The sequence below is a fragment of the Xyrauchen texanus genome, chromosome 38 (genome assembly GCF_025860055.1).
Source record: "Xyrauchen texanus isolate HMW12.3.18 chromosome 38, RBS_HiC_50CHRs, whole genome shotgun sequence".
NCBI classification, from domain to species: Eukaryota; Metazoa; Chordata; class Actinopteri; order Cypriniformes; family Catostomidae; genus Xyrauchen; species Xyrauchen texanus.
This window is the reverse complement of record NC_068313.1, coordinates 1,117,968-1,135,614: the sequence shown is the minus strand read 5'-3', so window position 1 is coordinate 1,135,614 and position 17,647 is coordinate 1,117,968. Positions and strand designations below refer to the sequence as shown.

General features: G+C 41.1%; 1 protein-coding gene across 1 annotated transcript in view; it reads left to right on the top strand.

Moving 5' to 3' along the window:
- The first annotated feature begins 14,787 nt into the window (after window positions 1-14,787).
- LOC127631427 (protocadherin-8-like) overlaps window positions 14,788-17,647 on the top strand; it is a 4,567-nt gene continuing 1,707 nt past the window's right edge. The window contains exons 1-2 of the mRNA XM_052109541.1: window positions 14,788-14,899; window positions 15,587-17,647. The exon at window positions 15,587-17,647 is cut by the window's right edge and continues 281 nt beyond it. Coding sequence (XP_051965501.1) covers window positions 14,788-14,899; window positions 15,587-17,647 — 2,173 coding nt within the window. The remainder of the gene's footprint in view (window positions 14,900-15,586) is intronic.

Genomic DNA, 17,647 nt, shown 5'->3' with positions numbered 1-17,647 from the left:
TTTCACAAGTATAGACACAAGACATAAACAATATGTGTGTTAACATGATTTTACTGTCATTAAATCACTCACTGACCACATCTGTGTGAAACTATTTTACAACTTCATCACCATGATGATATAATGTCAACAAACCCTAAAATAACTAATCATTTAAACAACTTTACAGCTCAAATAATACACAAGTTTAACAGAACAATTCATACAAGTGCTTTAACCCTTGTGCATCAATTAAAAAAAGTTACACATAGGTCCGTAATGGACAAAAATGGCCATGTCAAAAAAGTGTCATAAAAATATTATAGAATAATATTTTTTTCTACTTTCACTGACTTATATTTTAACCAGCATCAGTTCTAATCATAATTACCAAACATTCATTTATTTTCAGAATTTTAACACTTTAAACGCCGGTTTGTTTACATAATGCCACTGTTGTTTTTTATAAAAAATATAATAATTATAATTATTTTCAATTTAATAAATGCTAAACAGAATTTGTTTTATTTTTATTATTAGAGCCTCAGACACCCCCGCGACCCTGTACACAGGATAAGCGGTTGACGATGGATGGATGGATGGATGGATGGAGCCTCAGACACATACAAACCACACTCTGAAATCCATACCAACACACTCACACAATTATATATTCATAATGTATCTAATTGGCTCTATAATATGCATAAGCCAAAAACAGCAGAAAACAACAACAAAAGTGATGATATGCCAAACCTGAAAAAATGGCACGATCTGGTAAACAATATTTAAAATGTAAATTTTGAAGCCTTGCCAACATAATGAAAGCATGTTAAACAAGATTGCATAATTTTATAGTTAAATGGCACTGGGATTAAAAATCGCAGTTTTAATGGGTTTCAATGTGTCATTTTTGTCAAAAACGACGCTAAGAGGGAGTATTTTGTGTAACTAGTGCAAAAAATATTTTTTTAAAGAAAATAGGGTGAAATATTAAAATTCCAATAAAAATTCACACCTGTGGAAAATTTTATGCAGTTAGCATTAACACAGACAAAGTTATCAAAAAAACAAAACTGAAAAAGCCAAAAATGTCCACAAGGATGCACAAGGGTTAATTAAATTATAATCTTCATATTTCTGTCTTTAAACCTCCAGAAATAAACCCCACTGACTTCCATTGGAAGTGTCTCACTGGAACACACATTTGTGCTTTTATTAAAGAAAACACACACACACACTCACACACTCACAAACACACACACACACACACACACACACACACTAAGAAAATGACGCATTGAAATTAATTTTAGCAGTAATCAATGTTATGCCTTAAAAGCTGTCAAATGAGCTTAACTTGCATTGAATCTGGAATATTTTTTAAATTTCTTTGGGAAGAATGAAGAAATTTACCTGTTTTTGAAAGAAATTCACTCTAAAAAGTCAGTCAGTTCTGGATTTATTTATTTAGCTTTATTTGAAGTGCAAAAAATATTTTTTTAAAAGAGTATTTTTGGGGTGTTACTAATTTTAAAAATGCAGATTAAATTATAAAAAAATGTAACACCAATGATGCCAGTGTATGATGTACTATTGACGATACACTCACAGGCCACTTTATTAGGTACACCTGTACATCTACTTATTAATGCGATTATCTAATCAGCCAATAATGTGGCAGAACTTTCATGGATAAAATCATGTGGGTCAGGAGCTTCAGTTAATGTTCACATCAACCATCAGAATGGGGAAAAATGTGATATCACTGATTCAAACTGCATGATTGTTGGTGTCAGATGGGCTGGTTTGTGTATTTCTGTAGCTGCTGATCTCCTGGGATTTTCACTGCTGCCACACGATTGGCTGATTAGATAATCGCATGAATAAGTAGATGTACAGGTGTACCTAATAAAGGGGCCTGTGAGTGTACAGTATATACTGTAAGCTATAGGTAAACACACAGAATTATCACAGATTCTCTTGAGAAATCAATTAACTGAGGTCTTAGTACCTCAGAAGGATGGATTCTTCTCATACACTTCACATCTGATGAGCAAATACCCAAACAGAAGGAAAGTCGGCATTCATTCTGTTGTAATAATTTGTGTCTCAGTTGAGATTGATGCTGGAGTTTGACTTTATAAGTCTTTCATTGAGCCTGTGGATTTAACACATTTAATACAGCAGCTTGAAATATCCGGCCAATCTGTGGCACATCTGGCATGAGAAGTATGCATTATTTATCAGGCCTGCAGATGCTTCTAGATTGACTTGTGCTGCTATTGTTCAGACATGGTCATTATAATGGTGTAATGCAAAACAAACCTTAATGGTCCTTAATAACCTTATTTATAAGCTTCATTTTCTTTGTTCAAAATGTCACTTTTCTTTTGATTTTAGAGTGAAATAGGGTTTTTTGGAGGATTTGAAAACATCAGGGGCTACAAGATGAACTACAGTAACCTGCGCTCCTCGTGTAGTTACTCCATCTCAACGTCCACCACGGTGAATGAGCTCACTCAATACATATTCAGATGAGTTCAGCGTCTGCAAACATGGAAGCAGCTGATCAGACAGAGAAGCTGGTTTGATGTGTAAATATTTGCAGGCTCAGCAGACTGTCAGGAGCTCACAGAAGATCTCGTGTTTGTGTTTCTCCAGCAGCATCTCATTACGTGAACTCTAGAACATTCAGTGTGTGCAGATACCATTAAGCTGAGTGTAGAGCTCATCACTCATGTTCCATCAAACCCAAATGACTTTTTTTTTTGTCTTCAGTTGAACACAAAAGAAGAAATGATCAAAAGCCTTCACAGAGTTTATTCAACATAATGTGTGTGAAAAATGACTCCTGTCGGTCAAACTTGATGAAACGTTATTAGCCACAGTAAAAGTACTCGGTATGACTCATTTAGTCTACTAAAAACATACAATAGGTTTTGGTAAGTCTGTGTGTGTGTGAGTGTGTGTGTGTGTGTGTGTGTGTGTGTGTGTGTGTGTGTGTGCGTGTGTGTGCGCGTGTGTGTGCTGTGTGTGTGTGTGTGTGTGTGTGCATGTGTGTGTGTGCATGTGTGTCTGCGTGTGTGTGTGTGTGTGTGTGTGTGTGTGCATGTGTGTGTGCGCGTGTGTGTGTACATGTGTGTGTGTACATGTGTGTGTGTGTGTGTGCGTGTGTGTGTGTGCGTGTGTGTGCGCGTGTGTGTGAGTGTGTGTGTGTGCATGTGTGTGTGCATGTGTGTGTGCGCGTGTGTGTGTACATGTGTGTGTGTGTGCATGTGTTTGTGTGCATGTGTGTGTGTGTGTGTGTGTGGCTGCATGTGTGTGTGTGTCTGCATGTGTATGTTTGTGTGTCTGTGTGTGTATATGTGTGTGTGTGTGAAAGAGTGTGTCTGTGTGTGTATATGTGTGTGAGAGTGTGTGTGTATGTGTGTGTGTCTTCGTGTGTGTGTGTGAGTGTGTGTGTGAGTGTGTGTGTGTGTGTGTGTGTGTGTGTGTGTGTGTGTGTGTGTGTGTGTGTGTGTGTGTGTGTGTGTGTGTGTGTGTGTGTGTGTGCGTGTCCTCATATCCACTGAGTGTAATGACCCTTGTCCTGTTAAAGCACACACACGCTTGGACAGTGTTTCCAGGCTGTTTGTTTGCGAGCTTTCAAGACAGCTGTTCATGTGTGACTGATGGAACGATGTGTTGTGTGAGGGTTAGTGGAGTGTTCACACGTCTCCATGTGCTCTCAGTAGGATGTGTGGGGTATATTGACACAATGTTTGACCTCCACTGTGTGTTGTTACAGATAAACGCTCTCATTCTCTCTGAACATCTGAGTGAACTGTGTTCAAACTCTCACAGCTGAGCAGCTGAACGTTGATTAAATGTTGCCGTTAATGCACCCTTGTAAAGGGATTAAGGGAAAGGAAGAGGCGAGAACTGGCTTGACAATATAAAAAATTGTTTAATAAAGAAAAAAACCAAAAGACACAAACACACACACGATGGACAGCTGCCCGTAATCGCTCTCTCTCTCTCGCACCACCGTCCACAGTCGGTCTTTATCCCTCTCTGAGGCTTGATTAGCCTGATAAGCCGCTGGGTTTGTAGAGTCTCGACCCGGCCCCGGCCTCAGCCCTGTCACAACTCTGCTATCTAGGTGAATGTTTTCACCTGACATTAACATGCTTACATGCGTCTAAAATATGTCTCCTGTGAGGGTCTTTGATTTCATTACTACATCAGTGTGTTTCTGTATAATAATGTCAGACAGATACATAAGATATTCCGTGAACTCAAAATCATAAATGAGACTTGAATTCCTCAGTTGTTTCTCCTAGACAGCGATGAGATTCAGTGGTGATGTTTGCTGAAGTCAGATGTTTCTCTGTAATCTCTCGTGTGTCTCCACTAGAGTTTATACCACAGATCTCAATGTGAACTCTAACATTTCTCATCAATTCTTCCAAGAGCAAATGATCTGAGCTACACAATCCATATTTTTAGGAGAAACATTTGTGGCAAACTTGGTATTGACAGTAAATGAAACTCAACTGAGTCCATTAAGTTTTCTGAACTTTGAAACCTCGTGTGTGTATGTATATATATTTTTTTTAAACTCAGAACAATCTTGTGGATGAGCTTTTCCAAATTTGTATATCATGTGTGTTTTATTTGTGTAAACAGGGTCTAACTCTTTTTCTCTGTCATTGAAGTGTGGACAGTGTGTGTGTGTGAGTGTTTGTGTGTGTGTGTGTGTCTTTGAGTTTGTGTGTGTGAGAGTGTGTGTGTGGGCATGTTTATGTGGTTTACGAGGACAATTTTTTAGGTTACAAACTGGTAATTACAAGGGTATAATGCTATAAATGTGGTTTATGAGGACATTTCTAATGTCGTCATAACTTAAATAGTTTAAAAAACATTAAACAATGTTTTATTGAAAATATAAGAATGCACAAAGTTTTCTGTGAGGGTTAGTTTTAGGGGGTGTGTTAGGTTTAGGGATTGTGTATGGTTTAGAGGTTGTGTTGGGTTTAGGGGTTGTGTTGGGTTTAGAGGTTGTGTTGGGTTTAGGGGTTGTGTTGGGTTTAGGGGTTGTGTCGGGTTTAGGGGTTGTGTTGGGCTTAGGGGTTGTGTTGGGTTTAGAGGTTGTGTTGGGTTTAGGGGTTGTGTTGGGTTTAGGGGTTGTGTCGGGTTTAGGGGTTGTGTTGGGTTTAGGGGTTGTGTCGGGTTTAGAGGTTGTGTTGGGTTTAGGGGTTGTGTTGGGTTTAGGGGTTGTGTCGGGTTTAGGGGTTGTGTCGGGCTTAGGGGTTGTGTCGGGTTTAGGGGTCGTGTTGGGTTTAGGGGTCGTGTCGGGTTTAGGGGTTGTGTCGGGTTTAGGGGTTGTGTCGGGTTTAGGGAATGTGTATGGTTTAGAGGTTGTGTTGGGTTTAGGGGGTTGTGTTGGGTTTAGAGGTTGTGTTGGGTCTAGGGGTTGTGTTGGGTTTAGGGGTTGTGTCGGGTTTAGGGGATGTGTTGGGTTTAGGGGATGTGTTGGGATTAGGAGTTGTGTTGGGTTTAGGGGTTGTGTTGGGTTTAGGGGTTGTGTTGGGATTAGGAGTTGTGTTGGGTTTAGGGGATGTGTTGGGTTTAGAGGTTGTGTTGGGTTTAGGAGTTGTGTTGGGTTTAGAGTTTGTGTTGGGTTTAGGGGTTGTGTTGGGTTTAGGGGATGTGTTGGGTTTAGGCGTTGTGTTGGGTTTAGGGGTTGTGTCGGGTTTAGGGGATGTGTTGGGTTTAGGGGATGTGTTGGGATTAGGAGTTGTGTTGGGTTTAGGGGATGTGTTGGGTTTAGGGGTTGTGTTGGGATTAGGAGTTGTGTTGGGTTTAGGGGATGTGTTGGGTTTAGAGGTTGTGTTGGGTTTAGGAGTTGTGTTGGGTTTAGAGTTTGTGTTGGGTTTAGGGGATGTGTTGGGTTTAGGGGATGTGTTGGGTTTTGGGGTTGTGTTGGGTTTAGGAGTTGTGTTGGGTTTAGAGTTTGTGTTGGGTTTAGGGGATGTGTTGGGTTTAGGGGTTGTGTTGGGATTAGGATTTGTGTTGGGTTTAGGGGTTCTGTTGGGATTAGGGGTTGTGTTGGGTTTAGGGGTTGTGTTTGGATTAGGGGTTGTGTTGGGTTTAGGGGTTGTGTTGGGATTAGGGGTTGTGTTGGGTTTAGGGGTTGTGTTGGGTTTAGGGGATGTGTTGGGTTTAGGGTTTGTGTTGGGTTTAGGAGTTGTGTTGTGTTTAGAGTTTGTGTTGGGTTTAGGGGATGTATTGGGTTTAGGGGTTGTGTTGGGATTAGGGGTTGTAATGGGTTTAGGAGTTCTGTTGGGTTTAGGGATTCTGTTGGGATTAGGGGTTGTGTTGGGATTAGGAGTTGTGTTGGGTTTAGGGGTTGTGTTGGGATTAGGGGTTGTGTTTGGATTAGGGGTTGTGTTGGGTTTAGGGGTTGTGTTGGGTTTAGGGGATGTGTTGGGTTTAGGCGTTGTGTTGGGTTTAGGGGATGTGTTGGGTTTAGGGGTTGTGTTGGGTTTAGGAGTTGTGTTGGGTTTAGGGGATGTGTTGGGTTTAGGGGTTGTGTTGGGTTTAGGAGTTGTGTTGTGTTTAGAGTTTGTGTTGGGTGTAGGGGATGTGTTGGGTTTAGGGGTTGTGTTGGGTTTAGGGGTTGTGTTGATTTTAGGGGTTGTTTTGGGTTTAAGGGTTATGTTGGGTTTAGGGGTTGTGTTGGGTTTAGGGGTTGTGTTGGGTTTAGGGGTTGTGTTGAGTTTAGGGGTTGTGTTGGGTTTAGGGGATGTGTTGGGTTTAGGGGTTGTGTTGGGTTTAGGGGATGTGTTGAGTTTAGGGGTTGTGTTAGGTTTAGGGGTTGTGTTGGGTTTAGGGGATGTGTTGGGTTTAGGGGTTGTGTTAGGTTTAGGGGTTGTGTTGAGTTTAGGGGTTGTGTTGATTTTAAGGGTTGTTTCGGGTTTAGGGGTTGTGTTGGGTTTAGGGGTTGTGTTGGGTTTAGGGGTTGTGTTGGGATTAGGGGTTGTGTTGGAATTATGGGTTGTGTTGGAATTATGGGTTGTGTTGGGATTATGGGTTGTGTTGGGATTAGGGGTTGTGTTGAGTTTAGGGGTTGTGTTGATTTTAGGGGTTGTTTTGGGTTTAGGGGTTGTGTTGGGTTTAGGGGTGGTGTTGGGTTTAGGGATGTGTTGGGTTTAGGGGTTGTGTTGGTTTAGGGGATGTGTTGGGTTTAGGGGTTGGGTTGGTTTAGGGGATGTGTTGGGTTTAGGGGTTGTGTTGGGTTTAGGGGTTGTGTTGGTTTAGGGGATGTGTTGGGTTTAGGGGTTGTGTTGGTTTAGGGGTTGTGTTTGGATTAGGGGTTGTGTTGGGTTTAGGGGTTGTGTTGGGATTAGGGGTTGTGTTGGGTTTAGGGGTTGTGTTGGGTTTAGGGGATGTGTTGGGTTTAGGGTTTGTGTTGGGTTTAGGAGTTGTGTTGTGTTTAAAGTTTGTGTTGGGTTTAGGGGATGTATTGGGTTTAGGGTTGTGTTGGGATTAGGGGTTGTAATGGGTTTAGGAGTTCTGTTGGGTTTAGGGATTCTGTTGGGATTAGGGGTTGTGTTGGGATTAGGAGTTGTGTTGGGTTTAGGGGTTGTGTTGGGATTAGGGGTTGTGTTTGGATTAGGGGTTGTGTTGGGTTTAGGGGTTGTGTTGGGTTTAGGGGATGTGTTGGGTTTAGGCGTTGTGTTGGGTTTAGGGGATGTGTTGGGTTTAGGGGTTGTGTTGGGTTTAGGAGTTGTGTTGGGTTTAGGGGATGTGTTGGGTTTAGGGGTTGTGTTGGGTTTAGGAGTTGTGTTGTGTTTAGAGTTTGTGTTGGGTGTAGGGGATGTGTTGGGTTTAGGGGTTGTGTTGGGTTTAGGGGTTGTGTTGATTTTAGGGGTTGTTTTGGGTTTAAGGGTTATGTTGGGTTTAGGGGTTGTGTTGGGTTTAGGGGTTGTGTTGGGTTTAGGGGTTGTGTTGAGTTTAGGGGTTGTGTTGGGTTTAGGGGATGTGTTGGGTTTAGGGGTTGTGTTGGGTTTAGGGGATGTGTTGAGTTTAGGGGTTGTGTTAGGTTTAGGGGTTGTGTTGGGTTTAGGGGATGTGTTGGGTTTAGGGGTTGTGTTAGGTTTAGGGGTTGTGTTGAGTTTAGGGGTTGTGTTGATTTTAAGGGTTGTTTCGGGTTTAGGGGTTGTGTTGGGTTTAGGGGTTGTGTTGGGTTTAGGGGTTGTGTTGGGATTAGGGGTTGTGTTGGAATTATGGGTTGTGTTGGAATTATGGGTTGTGTTGGGATTATGGGTTGTGTTGGGATTAGGGGTTGTGTTGAGTTTAGGGGTTGTGTTGATTTTAGGGGTTGTTTTGGGTTTAGGGGTTGTGTTGGGATTAGGGGTTGTGTTGGAATTATGGGTTGTGTTGGAATTATGGGTTGTGTTGGGATTATGGGTTGTGTTGGGATTAGGGGTTGTGTTGAGTTTAGGGGTTGTGTTGATTTTAGGGGTTGTTTTGGGTTTAGGGGTTGTGTTGGGTTTAGGGGTGGTGTTGGGTTTAGGGGATGTGTTGGGTTTAGGGGTTGTGTTGGTTTAGGGGATGTGTTGGGTTTAGGGGTTGGGTTGGTTTAGGGGATGTGTTGGGTTTAGGGGTTGTGTTGGGTTTAGGGGTTGTGTTGGTTTAGGGGATGTGTTGGGTTTAGGGGTTGTGTTGGTTTAGGGGTTGTGTTTGGATTAGGGGTTGTGTTGGGTTTAGGGGTTGTGTTGGGATTAGGGGTTGTGTTGGGTTTAGGGGTTGTGTTGGGTTTAGGGGATGTGTTGGGTTTAGGGTTTGTGTTGGGTTTAGGAGTTGTGTTGTGTTTAAAGTTTGTGTTGGGTTTAGGGATGTATTGGGTTTAGGGGTTGTGTTGGGATTAGGGGTTGTAATGGGTTTAGGAGTTCTGTTGGGTTTAGGGATTCTGTTGGGATTAGGGGTTGTGTTGGGATTAGGAGTTGTGTTGGGTTTAGGGGTTGTGTTGGGATTAGGGGTTGTGTTTGGATTAGGGGTTGTGTTGGGTTTAGGGGTTGTGTTGGGTTTAGGGGATGTGTTGGGTTTAGGCGTTGTGTTGGGTTTAGGGGATGTGTTGGGTTTAGGGGTTGTGTTGGGTTTAGGAGTTGTGTTGGGTTTAGGGGATGTGTTGGGTTTAGGGGTTGTGTTGGGTTTAGGAGTTGTGTTGTGTTTAGAGTTTGTGTTGGGTGTAGGGGATGTGTTGGGTTTAGGGGTTGTGTTGGGTTTAGGGGTTGTGTTGATTTTAGGGGTTGTTTTGGGTTTAAGGGTTATGTTGGGTTTAGGGGTTGTGTTGGGTTTAGGGGTTGTGTTGGGTTTAGGGGTTGTGTTGAGTTTAGGGGTTGTGTTGGGTTTAGGGGATGTGTTGGGTTTAGGGGTTGTGTTGGGTTTAGGGGATGTGTTGAGTTTAGGGGTTGTGTTAGGTTTAGGGGTTGTGTTGGGTTTAGGGGATGTGTTGGGTTTAGGGGTTGTGTTAGGTTTAGGGGTTGTGTTGAGTTTAGGGGTTGTGTTGATTTTAAGGGTTGTTTCGGGTTTAGGGGTTGTGTTGGGTTTAGGGGTTGTGTTGGGTTTAGGGGTTGTGTTGGGATTAGGGGTTGTGTTGGAATTATGGGTTGTGTTGGAATTATGGGTTGTGTTGGGATTATGGGTTGTGTTGGGATTAGGGGTTGTGTTGAGTTTAGGGGTTGTGTTGATTTTAGGGGTTGTTTTGGGTTTAGGGGTTGTGTTGGGTTTAGGGGTGGTGTTGGGTTTAGGGGATGTGTTGGGTTTAGGGGTTGTGTTGGTTTAGGGGATGTGTTGGGTTTAGGGGTTGGGTTGGTTTAGGGGATGTGTTGGGTTTAGGGGTTGTGTTGGGTTTAGGGGTTGTGTTGGTTTAGGGGATGTGTTGGGTTTAGGGGTTGTGTTGGTTTAGGGGTTGTGTTGGTTTAGGGGTTGTGTTGGGTTTAGGGGATGTGTTGGGTTTAGGGGTTCTGTTGGGTTTAGGGGTTGTGTTGGGTTTAGGTTTTGTGTTAGTTTTAGGGGTTGTGTTGGGTTTAGGGGATGTGTTGGGTTTAGGGGTTGTGTTGGGTTTAGGGGATGTGTTGGGTTTAGGGGTTGTGTTGGGTTTAGGGGATGTGTTGGGTTTAGGGGTTGTGTTGGGTTTAGGGGTTGTGTTGGGTTTAAGGTTTGTGTTAGTTTTAGGGGATGTGTTGGGTTTAGGGGATGTGTTGGGTTTAGGGGTTCTGTTGGGTTTAGGGGTTGTGTTGGGTTTAGGTTTCGTGTTAGTTTTAGGGGTTGTGTTGGGTTTAGGGGTTGTGTTGGGATTAGGGGTTGTGTTGGGTTTAGGGGTTGTGTTGGGTTTAGGGGTTGTGTTGGGATTAGGGGTTGTGTTGGGTTTAGGGGTTGTGTTGGGTTTAGGGGATGTGTTGGGTTTAGGGGTTCTGTTGGGTTTAGGGGTTGTGTTGGGTTTAGGTTTTGTGTTAGTTTTAGGGGTTGTGTTGGGTTTAGGGGATGTGTTGGGTTTAGGGGTTGTGTTGGGTTTAGGGTTTGTGTTGGGTTTAGGGTTTGTGTTGGGTTTAGGGGTTGTGTTGGGTTTAGGGGTTGTGTTAGGTTTCCTTTAGCCCCTCAACATCACTGAATCAGTCTGGGAATCCTAAATACAGAGAAGTGTGTTCTGCAAGTTCTGCAGATGCTTGAACACCCTTAAAACTGCACTTTATAAGAAGTTAATCAATAAATAAACATTAGTCATGACATTTATAAAACATCCACTTTGAAAATTTGCACAGCACTGCATATATTGCAACCATTCATTAGTGTTCATTTTTCATTCATTCACTAAATCATTTCATTTATTTATTTATTTTATTGACATTATTTGTAAATAAAAAAACACAGAGCCGGGTAGATTATTCTGAAATGTAATCTGTACTGACACGCAATATGTTCTAATTCTGATTACTATTTGCATATTATGATAAACATCTAATCATTCATTTTAAATGCATTAAACAGCAGTATGAACTCAAACAGAAATGTGCTTTTTGTATGTTTGGTGCTTAAAGTGTCACGATTTTATATTTAAAATAAACACTGTTTCCTTAGAAAATGAGAACATGCATGTCACATTAAAAATCATTTTCAGTTTATATTTGCAGCCACACACCAACCCTCCTGTGACTCTAGTGCTCAAGAAGTCTGGTGCTGTCTTAATTAACTGTAATTACCTCATTTTTTATTTATTTTGCATATTTTGGAAAAGAAGTATGGATCACTCCAAAATAATTCAGTTGAATCAGTACTGAATTACAGATGTCATGATGCATCGTAATTGTTGGGTAAATAATCGAAAACAAATCAAATCATTGTCAGAGCAAATATTGACATGCCTAATAATCAGTAAATTATGCACTAGTTCTTTCTGATAAATGATTGCAACTGTAACATGCACTGATGTGTTCACAGGACAAAGGTATGTTTCATGAAAGTCAGGTCAGGGCATGTTGTCCCACTTTAAACAGGGCAGTTTTTTGCATGTGTTTTAAAGGTGATAGATTTCTACAATTTATCAAATACAATATTTGTTGTCCAAAACAATGTTATTATGCATATATTGTCCTTTCCATTTCTGTTGTTTCATGAATCATTGCTTCATAATTCACATTTAGCTGAAAAGCCTTTAATAGACTGTTTAATGCAGGTGTACATTTAAAGAGATTAAATGTTATATTAACATGAGACCACATGTGTAATAGCAGGTTCCAGTGTGACAACATGCCCCACTATTGGACTCAACGTGTTTTCAATTTGCTGTTTTTTTTGTTTTCTGGGAAAAACATTGATAATGTTTGTGACAGGGTTCTTAACCTGTTAACCTGCACCAGTGCGCAGTCGCACCGAAGAGTCCCTCCCCCCCCCCAGTTTAATGTTTATGAATAGATTTAACGTGAAAGAACATCATTAATCTTGGCAAACTATATATCATTTTAAAGGTGTAAGCCTCAAGCATCGATGATAGAGCTCTGTTTTTCGATGAAAAGCTTATAACGAATGTATTTCTTGCATTTATGTAAGCAATACAGATCAAACAAACGTAATCAAAAACGGAGTACTTACCAGTAGTGTCGTAATAACGAGCCACACACGCATCCACTGCTAAAAGTTCCAGATTGGATGGAAAGTTGAGGGTCCACTGAATAACATCCCATAGAGCATTTTTAGTCCAAAGAAACAATAACGTTGTAACATTGATGGTTATTCCTTTGTTTACATCGAGTTTCTTCAGGGTGAAGTATCATACTTGTCGGTTATGCAATAAAATTATGCATAAAAACAGACTCCCGGTAGCCAAACGTTATATGGGTGTGTTGCTTAGAGTGTAATGAACAAATTAAGACCGCACACACACACACAAATACAAAGATAGGCAATATATAGGTCGAAATATCCAAACACTGCCGTCAGTTTTTTGGCGTCATGATATGCTGATCCTATTGTTTTGTCTTTACAAACGAAAGCCAATGAAAGAATTGAAATGATATGACTGATAGAAAATGTAGCCAAGCAGTGCACGATTCCAACGATATCCGGGAAGTTTAAATTCCTCGCGAACAAGATGTTTTTTATTTATTTGAATCAGCCACTCTAACCTGCGAATTAGGCTGTGACCACACCCCGTCATTTGACAACAAACGAGCCATAGTAAAAAGACGGTTCCCCAGTCAACATCTGTTTTCGCGTCTTACTTACTGGACGGATTATCTCATCAAATGGATCGTCAAAAGAAGTTTTTTCTGCTGAAGATGTTTTATTTGAGATCACTTTCGAAGCAGCGATGACGAAATTGAGGAGTGAATACAGCGGCGACGGTGATATACTTGAGGACGGAAAAGATGGTCCAATTTTACATCGGTGAGTTGCTATGTAACATGCACACATTATACGTGTGTGTGTGTGAGAGAGAGAGAGAGAGAGAGAGAGAGAGTGTGTGTGTGTGTGTGTGTGTGTGTGTGTGTGTTTGTTTGTTTTCCCATTTGATTTATATGGTAAATGCATTGTGGTCTGAAAAGACCAAATATAAAACAAATGGCTTGTCTGATGGCTGGCTATCAGTGTGATTGTTTGTTGGTTCTATGTCTGACCATCCATATGAATGCTGTCTGTATCACTGGCCATCACCAGCCATTGAATGTTGAATGGGCGACTATCGGTATGAATAGTGTATATGACTAAAATAGCTTGCAGTACCCTTCATAACATTTGGTCATTAGGTTGCTTTTGAGGTATCCAAGGAGGCTTCTTGGTACCTGGACATAGTCTCGGAAAAAATATTGCAGAAATCTCATTTTTCATAATATCTTCCTCAAATGTGAAATATAAACTGATGAGACTTGTGGCTTTCAATCAATTGCCTAACTGGATTCATCCAGGTTTGTTTTCATTGATTTTTCCATAAAATAATGAAATGTTACTTGCAGTACAAATTATCTTCAAGACACTTTAAATTCTATAAATTTTTGTCTGTGTAAGTTTTTTCAACTTTTACATTTGGGTAATAAACTCCAAAGTGTCTTCTTTTTAAATATGTCTAAATTGTGCATGTAGAGCAAATTGTTCAGTAACTACAATTATTTTAGTTTGGGGATGTCATTTCTGGGGATGTGCCTCAGGCAGGGGAGGTAGAAAGGGAACCGACATAGTCTTGGAAAAAAGCTTGCAGGAACCCCATTTTTCATTATATCTTCCTCAAATTTGAAATATAAACTGATGAGACTTGTGGCTTTCAATCCTTTACGTAATTGGATTCCTCCAGGTCTATTTTTATATATTTGTACATGAAATAATAAAACATTTTTTGAAGTTCACATTATTTATGAGGCACTTCAACTTTTATAACTTTTTATTTGTTTGAGCATTATCAACTCTGATTTGTTGTTAGTAGAGTGCCAAGTGTCTTCTTTCCAAAGAGACCTTAATTGTGCCTGTGGTACACTGTTCTCAGGAGCTATATTTATTTTAATTCAGGTATGTCATTTTCAGCTGCGAGCCCCTGAGTGGGGGTGCAGGTTAACAGGTTAAGATGGGGAAAGAGGAGGCGGGAATGGGGTTTATTTCTGGAGGTTTAAAGACAGTGTGTGAAGATTATAATTTAATTAAAGCACTCGTGTATTATTTGAGCTGTAAAGTTGTTTAAATGATTAGTTATTTTAGGGTTTGTTGACATTATATCATCATGGTGATGAAGTTGTAAAATAGTTTCACACAGATGTGGTTAATAAGTGATTTAATGACAGTAAAATCATGTTAACACACATATTGTTTATGTCTTGTGTCTATACTTGTGAAACAGTATTTGAATGTTTACAGATTAAACCCCATTGACTTCCATTGGAAGTGTCTCACTGGAACACACATTTGTGCTTTTATTAAAGAAAAGGAGGAACGAGTCCACATTAATGTTTGTGGTAATAAATAATATGAGACAAATGCTGTCGACTGAGATTAACTTGTGTTGAACCCTGAAAGTGGTGTGCCACTGACCATTTTCTTAAATTCATGACTTGCCCTCCTGTTTTAGCACACTGCAATAGAAGACACTATATTAGAATTACTTTCACATACAGTATATTACAGCACAGATCAGTGTTTTGTCCTCCATAAAGCAGGTTTCCTGTAGGATACTGTCTGGAGGATCATTCCTGCAGGAGCTTTGCAGCTGTCCTGTAGGTTCCATTCTAAACATGTTAGGTGCTAAGAACAAATGGATGACTTTGCAGCACTGGCATGTGGTTGGCTGACAGTCCTCTAGCTCTGTGGTTCACATGGTGTGAAAATGTCGTTGTTAAGGCACAGACCTGCATTTGTCACCTCAACATTTGTTCAGACCCCAAATCTGGTGAGTCACTGGCTGGGGCAACAGCCTGTGAAATGACACAATCTATGAGATTTAAGACTGTCTAGCTTTCTAAAAGAGCTTTCGATTGTATTTACTATTCATGTAAATTTCACATTAAAGTATATTTTAATAGTTGTGTGCAACATAAGCGCACTCTGTTTTACCTGTCAAGTTGAAGAGAGTTTGCTGTTTTTAATGTGACGCAAGACAATGAAGGCATCTACTGCAATGTCAAAATGTATTAGTAAACTGAACATTGCTACATGGATTTTGCTTTAAATAGGTGTTGTGGTAAGAGAGGAGTTCAAAAGTTATAATGTTTGTGTTGAGACCAAATACATTCAAATGTTTACCAAAAAAATATCCATACTAAGGATTTGTACATTGATTCTGCATAAAGCTCCTGTTTGTTAAAGACAAAACCCCCACATATTTTGCACCTTTGGCCCTGAGAAAGAGAGAGAAAATGGGCAGGCCCATTTTTCTTGCATCAGAGGAAAACCATTTGTTGGTCTGGACTCTCATTTGCATACAGAGACTTAAATTCAGCAGTGCCAAACACCTTCAGTTGTTAAAAGAAACTTTGCTGAGAGGATACTTGAGCTTCCAAACCTTCCTCGGATGGCTGGTTATTAAAATCTAGAACAGAAATGGAGGCAAGAAAGTTGTTTGTGTGTCTTTGTTTAGTTACAGTCGCTACCCTCTGGACAGTGGGAAGCACAACCACCAGATTTTACACATTCGAGGAAGCCAAACCAGGAACAGTTATTGGGAACCTGTCACTGGATCTGAAAATCCACACGTCCTATTATCCAAACACAAGCTTCCGTTTCATGCAAGAGGGAAATTCATCTCTGATCAATATACAAAAGAACGGTGGTCTTTTGACAGTGGGAGAGCGCATAGACCGGGAAAGCCTCTGCCAAAGGTCTCCGGTGTGCCTCATCACATTTGATGTTGTAGTTGTTTCAAAGGACAAGTTTGACCTTATTCATGTGGAGATTCAGGTAAGAGACATCAATGACCACTCTCCTCAGTTCACCCATATTGAGATGCAACTCGAGATTGCAGAGGATGTGGCTGTGGGCACACGGTTCCCGTTAGATGTCGCGAATGATTTGGATATCGGACACAATTACATCCAAAGTTATCACCTATTTCAAAACAGCCATTTCAGTATCGAGACAAGGAGTGGGGAGGAGGGCATTAAATATCCTCAACTCGTCCTGGTGAAGGAACTTGACAGGGAAGTAGAAGACGCTTTTACTCTTCAAGTTACGGCGAGTGATGGTGGCGATCCTCCGAAGCTGGGAATGCTAATAGTTAAAGTCAACGTTTTAGACTCCAACGACAACAGCCCTCAGTTTGAGCTTGATTCCCTTAAATTTGAGCTTCATGAGGACGCACCAGCTGGGTATCTTTTGTTCAAACTCCACGCAGTGGACCCTGACAGTGGTATAAACAGTGATGTGCGGTATGATTTTGTGGAAGGTGTTGTCAATGAGCTCAAGGACTCTTTTTCAATTGATCCGTTGAGCGGTGCAGTGACTCTTAAATCACAGGTAGACTACGAGACAAGAAAATCCATTGAGCTCAATGTACAGGCGTACGATTTAGGTGTCGACTCTATTCCTTCCATTTGTAGAGTCACTGTTGAAATTATGGATGTGAACGACAATGCTCCTGAAATCTCTATTACACCAATGACATCCACGAGCGAAGGTATCGCTTACATCACCGAGGCAGCAGCAGCGGAGAGCTTTGTCGCTCTCATCAGCACCACGGATAAGGACTCAGGAGTCAACGGACAAGTGCATTTAAGTTTGAACGGACATGAACATTTCAAACTTCAACAGGCTTATGGCGACACATTTATGATCATCACAACAGCCACTTTGGACAGAGAGAAGATTCCCGAATACAATCTGACAGTTACGGCTGAAGATTTGGGTTCGCCCCCTTTTAGCATTTCAAGACAATACACGATCAGGGTGAGCGATGAAAATGACAACCCTCCACTGTTTAGTAAATCTGTCTATGAACTTTCAGTTATGGAAAACAAAGAACCTGGCTCTTACATTGGCACTTTAGTCGCTCGTGATCCAGATGCAGTGGCAAACGGAAAAGTGACTTATAAAATGATTGATACAGAGATCGCCGGAGCTCCGCTGAGCACTTTGGTTTCATTGGACTCTGTTTCTGGCACTCTGTTTTTAGTAAAGTCTCTTGATTATGAACATTTAAAGCAGATAGAAGTAAGTATTGAGGCTACTGATGGAGGTTCACCAAAACTGTCGAGCTCAGCGCTCATCAAAGTCAAAATAGTGGATAAAAATGACAACGCCCCTGTCATTACTCACCCTGATCTTGTTAATGATTCTGCTCACGTGTCTCTACCCTACAATACTCCAGCTGGTTACGTTGCCCTAAAAGTTAAAGCCCACGACATGGATGATGGTGTGAACAGTAAACTTTCTTTCAGCCTACTAGAAGACAAAACAAGAATGTTTCTGATAAACAGAAATACAGGTGATATCGTGTTGAAACACATTCTAAGTTACAAGCGAGGAGACTTTCTAGAGATAAAGGTGATGGTCACTGATGGTGGCAGGATTCCTTTTTCTTGCACTGCCAATATACGTTTTGTGGTCACGGAGGAACAGCCTGTTGAGGAGCAGGTGGTCGTATCTATTGAAATGACTGGTGTAGAAGAAAGTGAAGAACAACAAAGGACAGACCTCAAGGCTC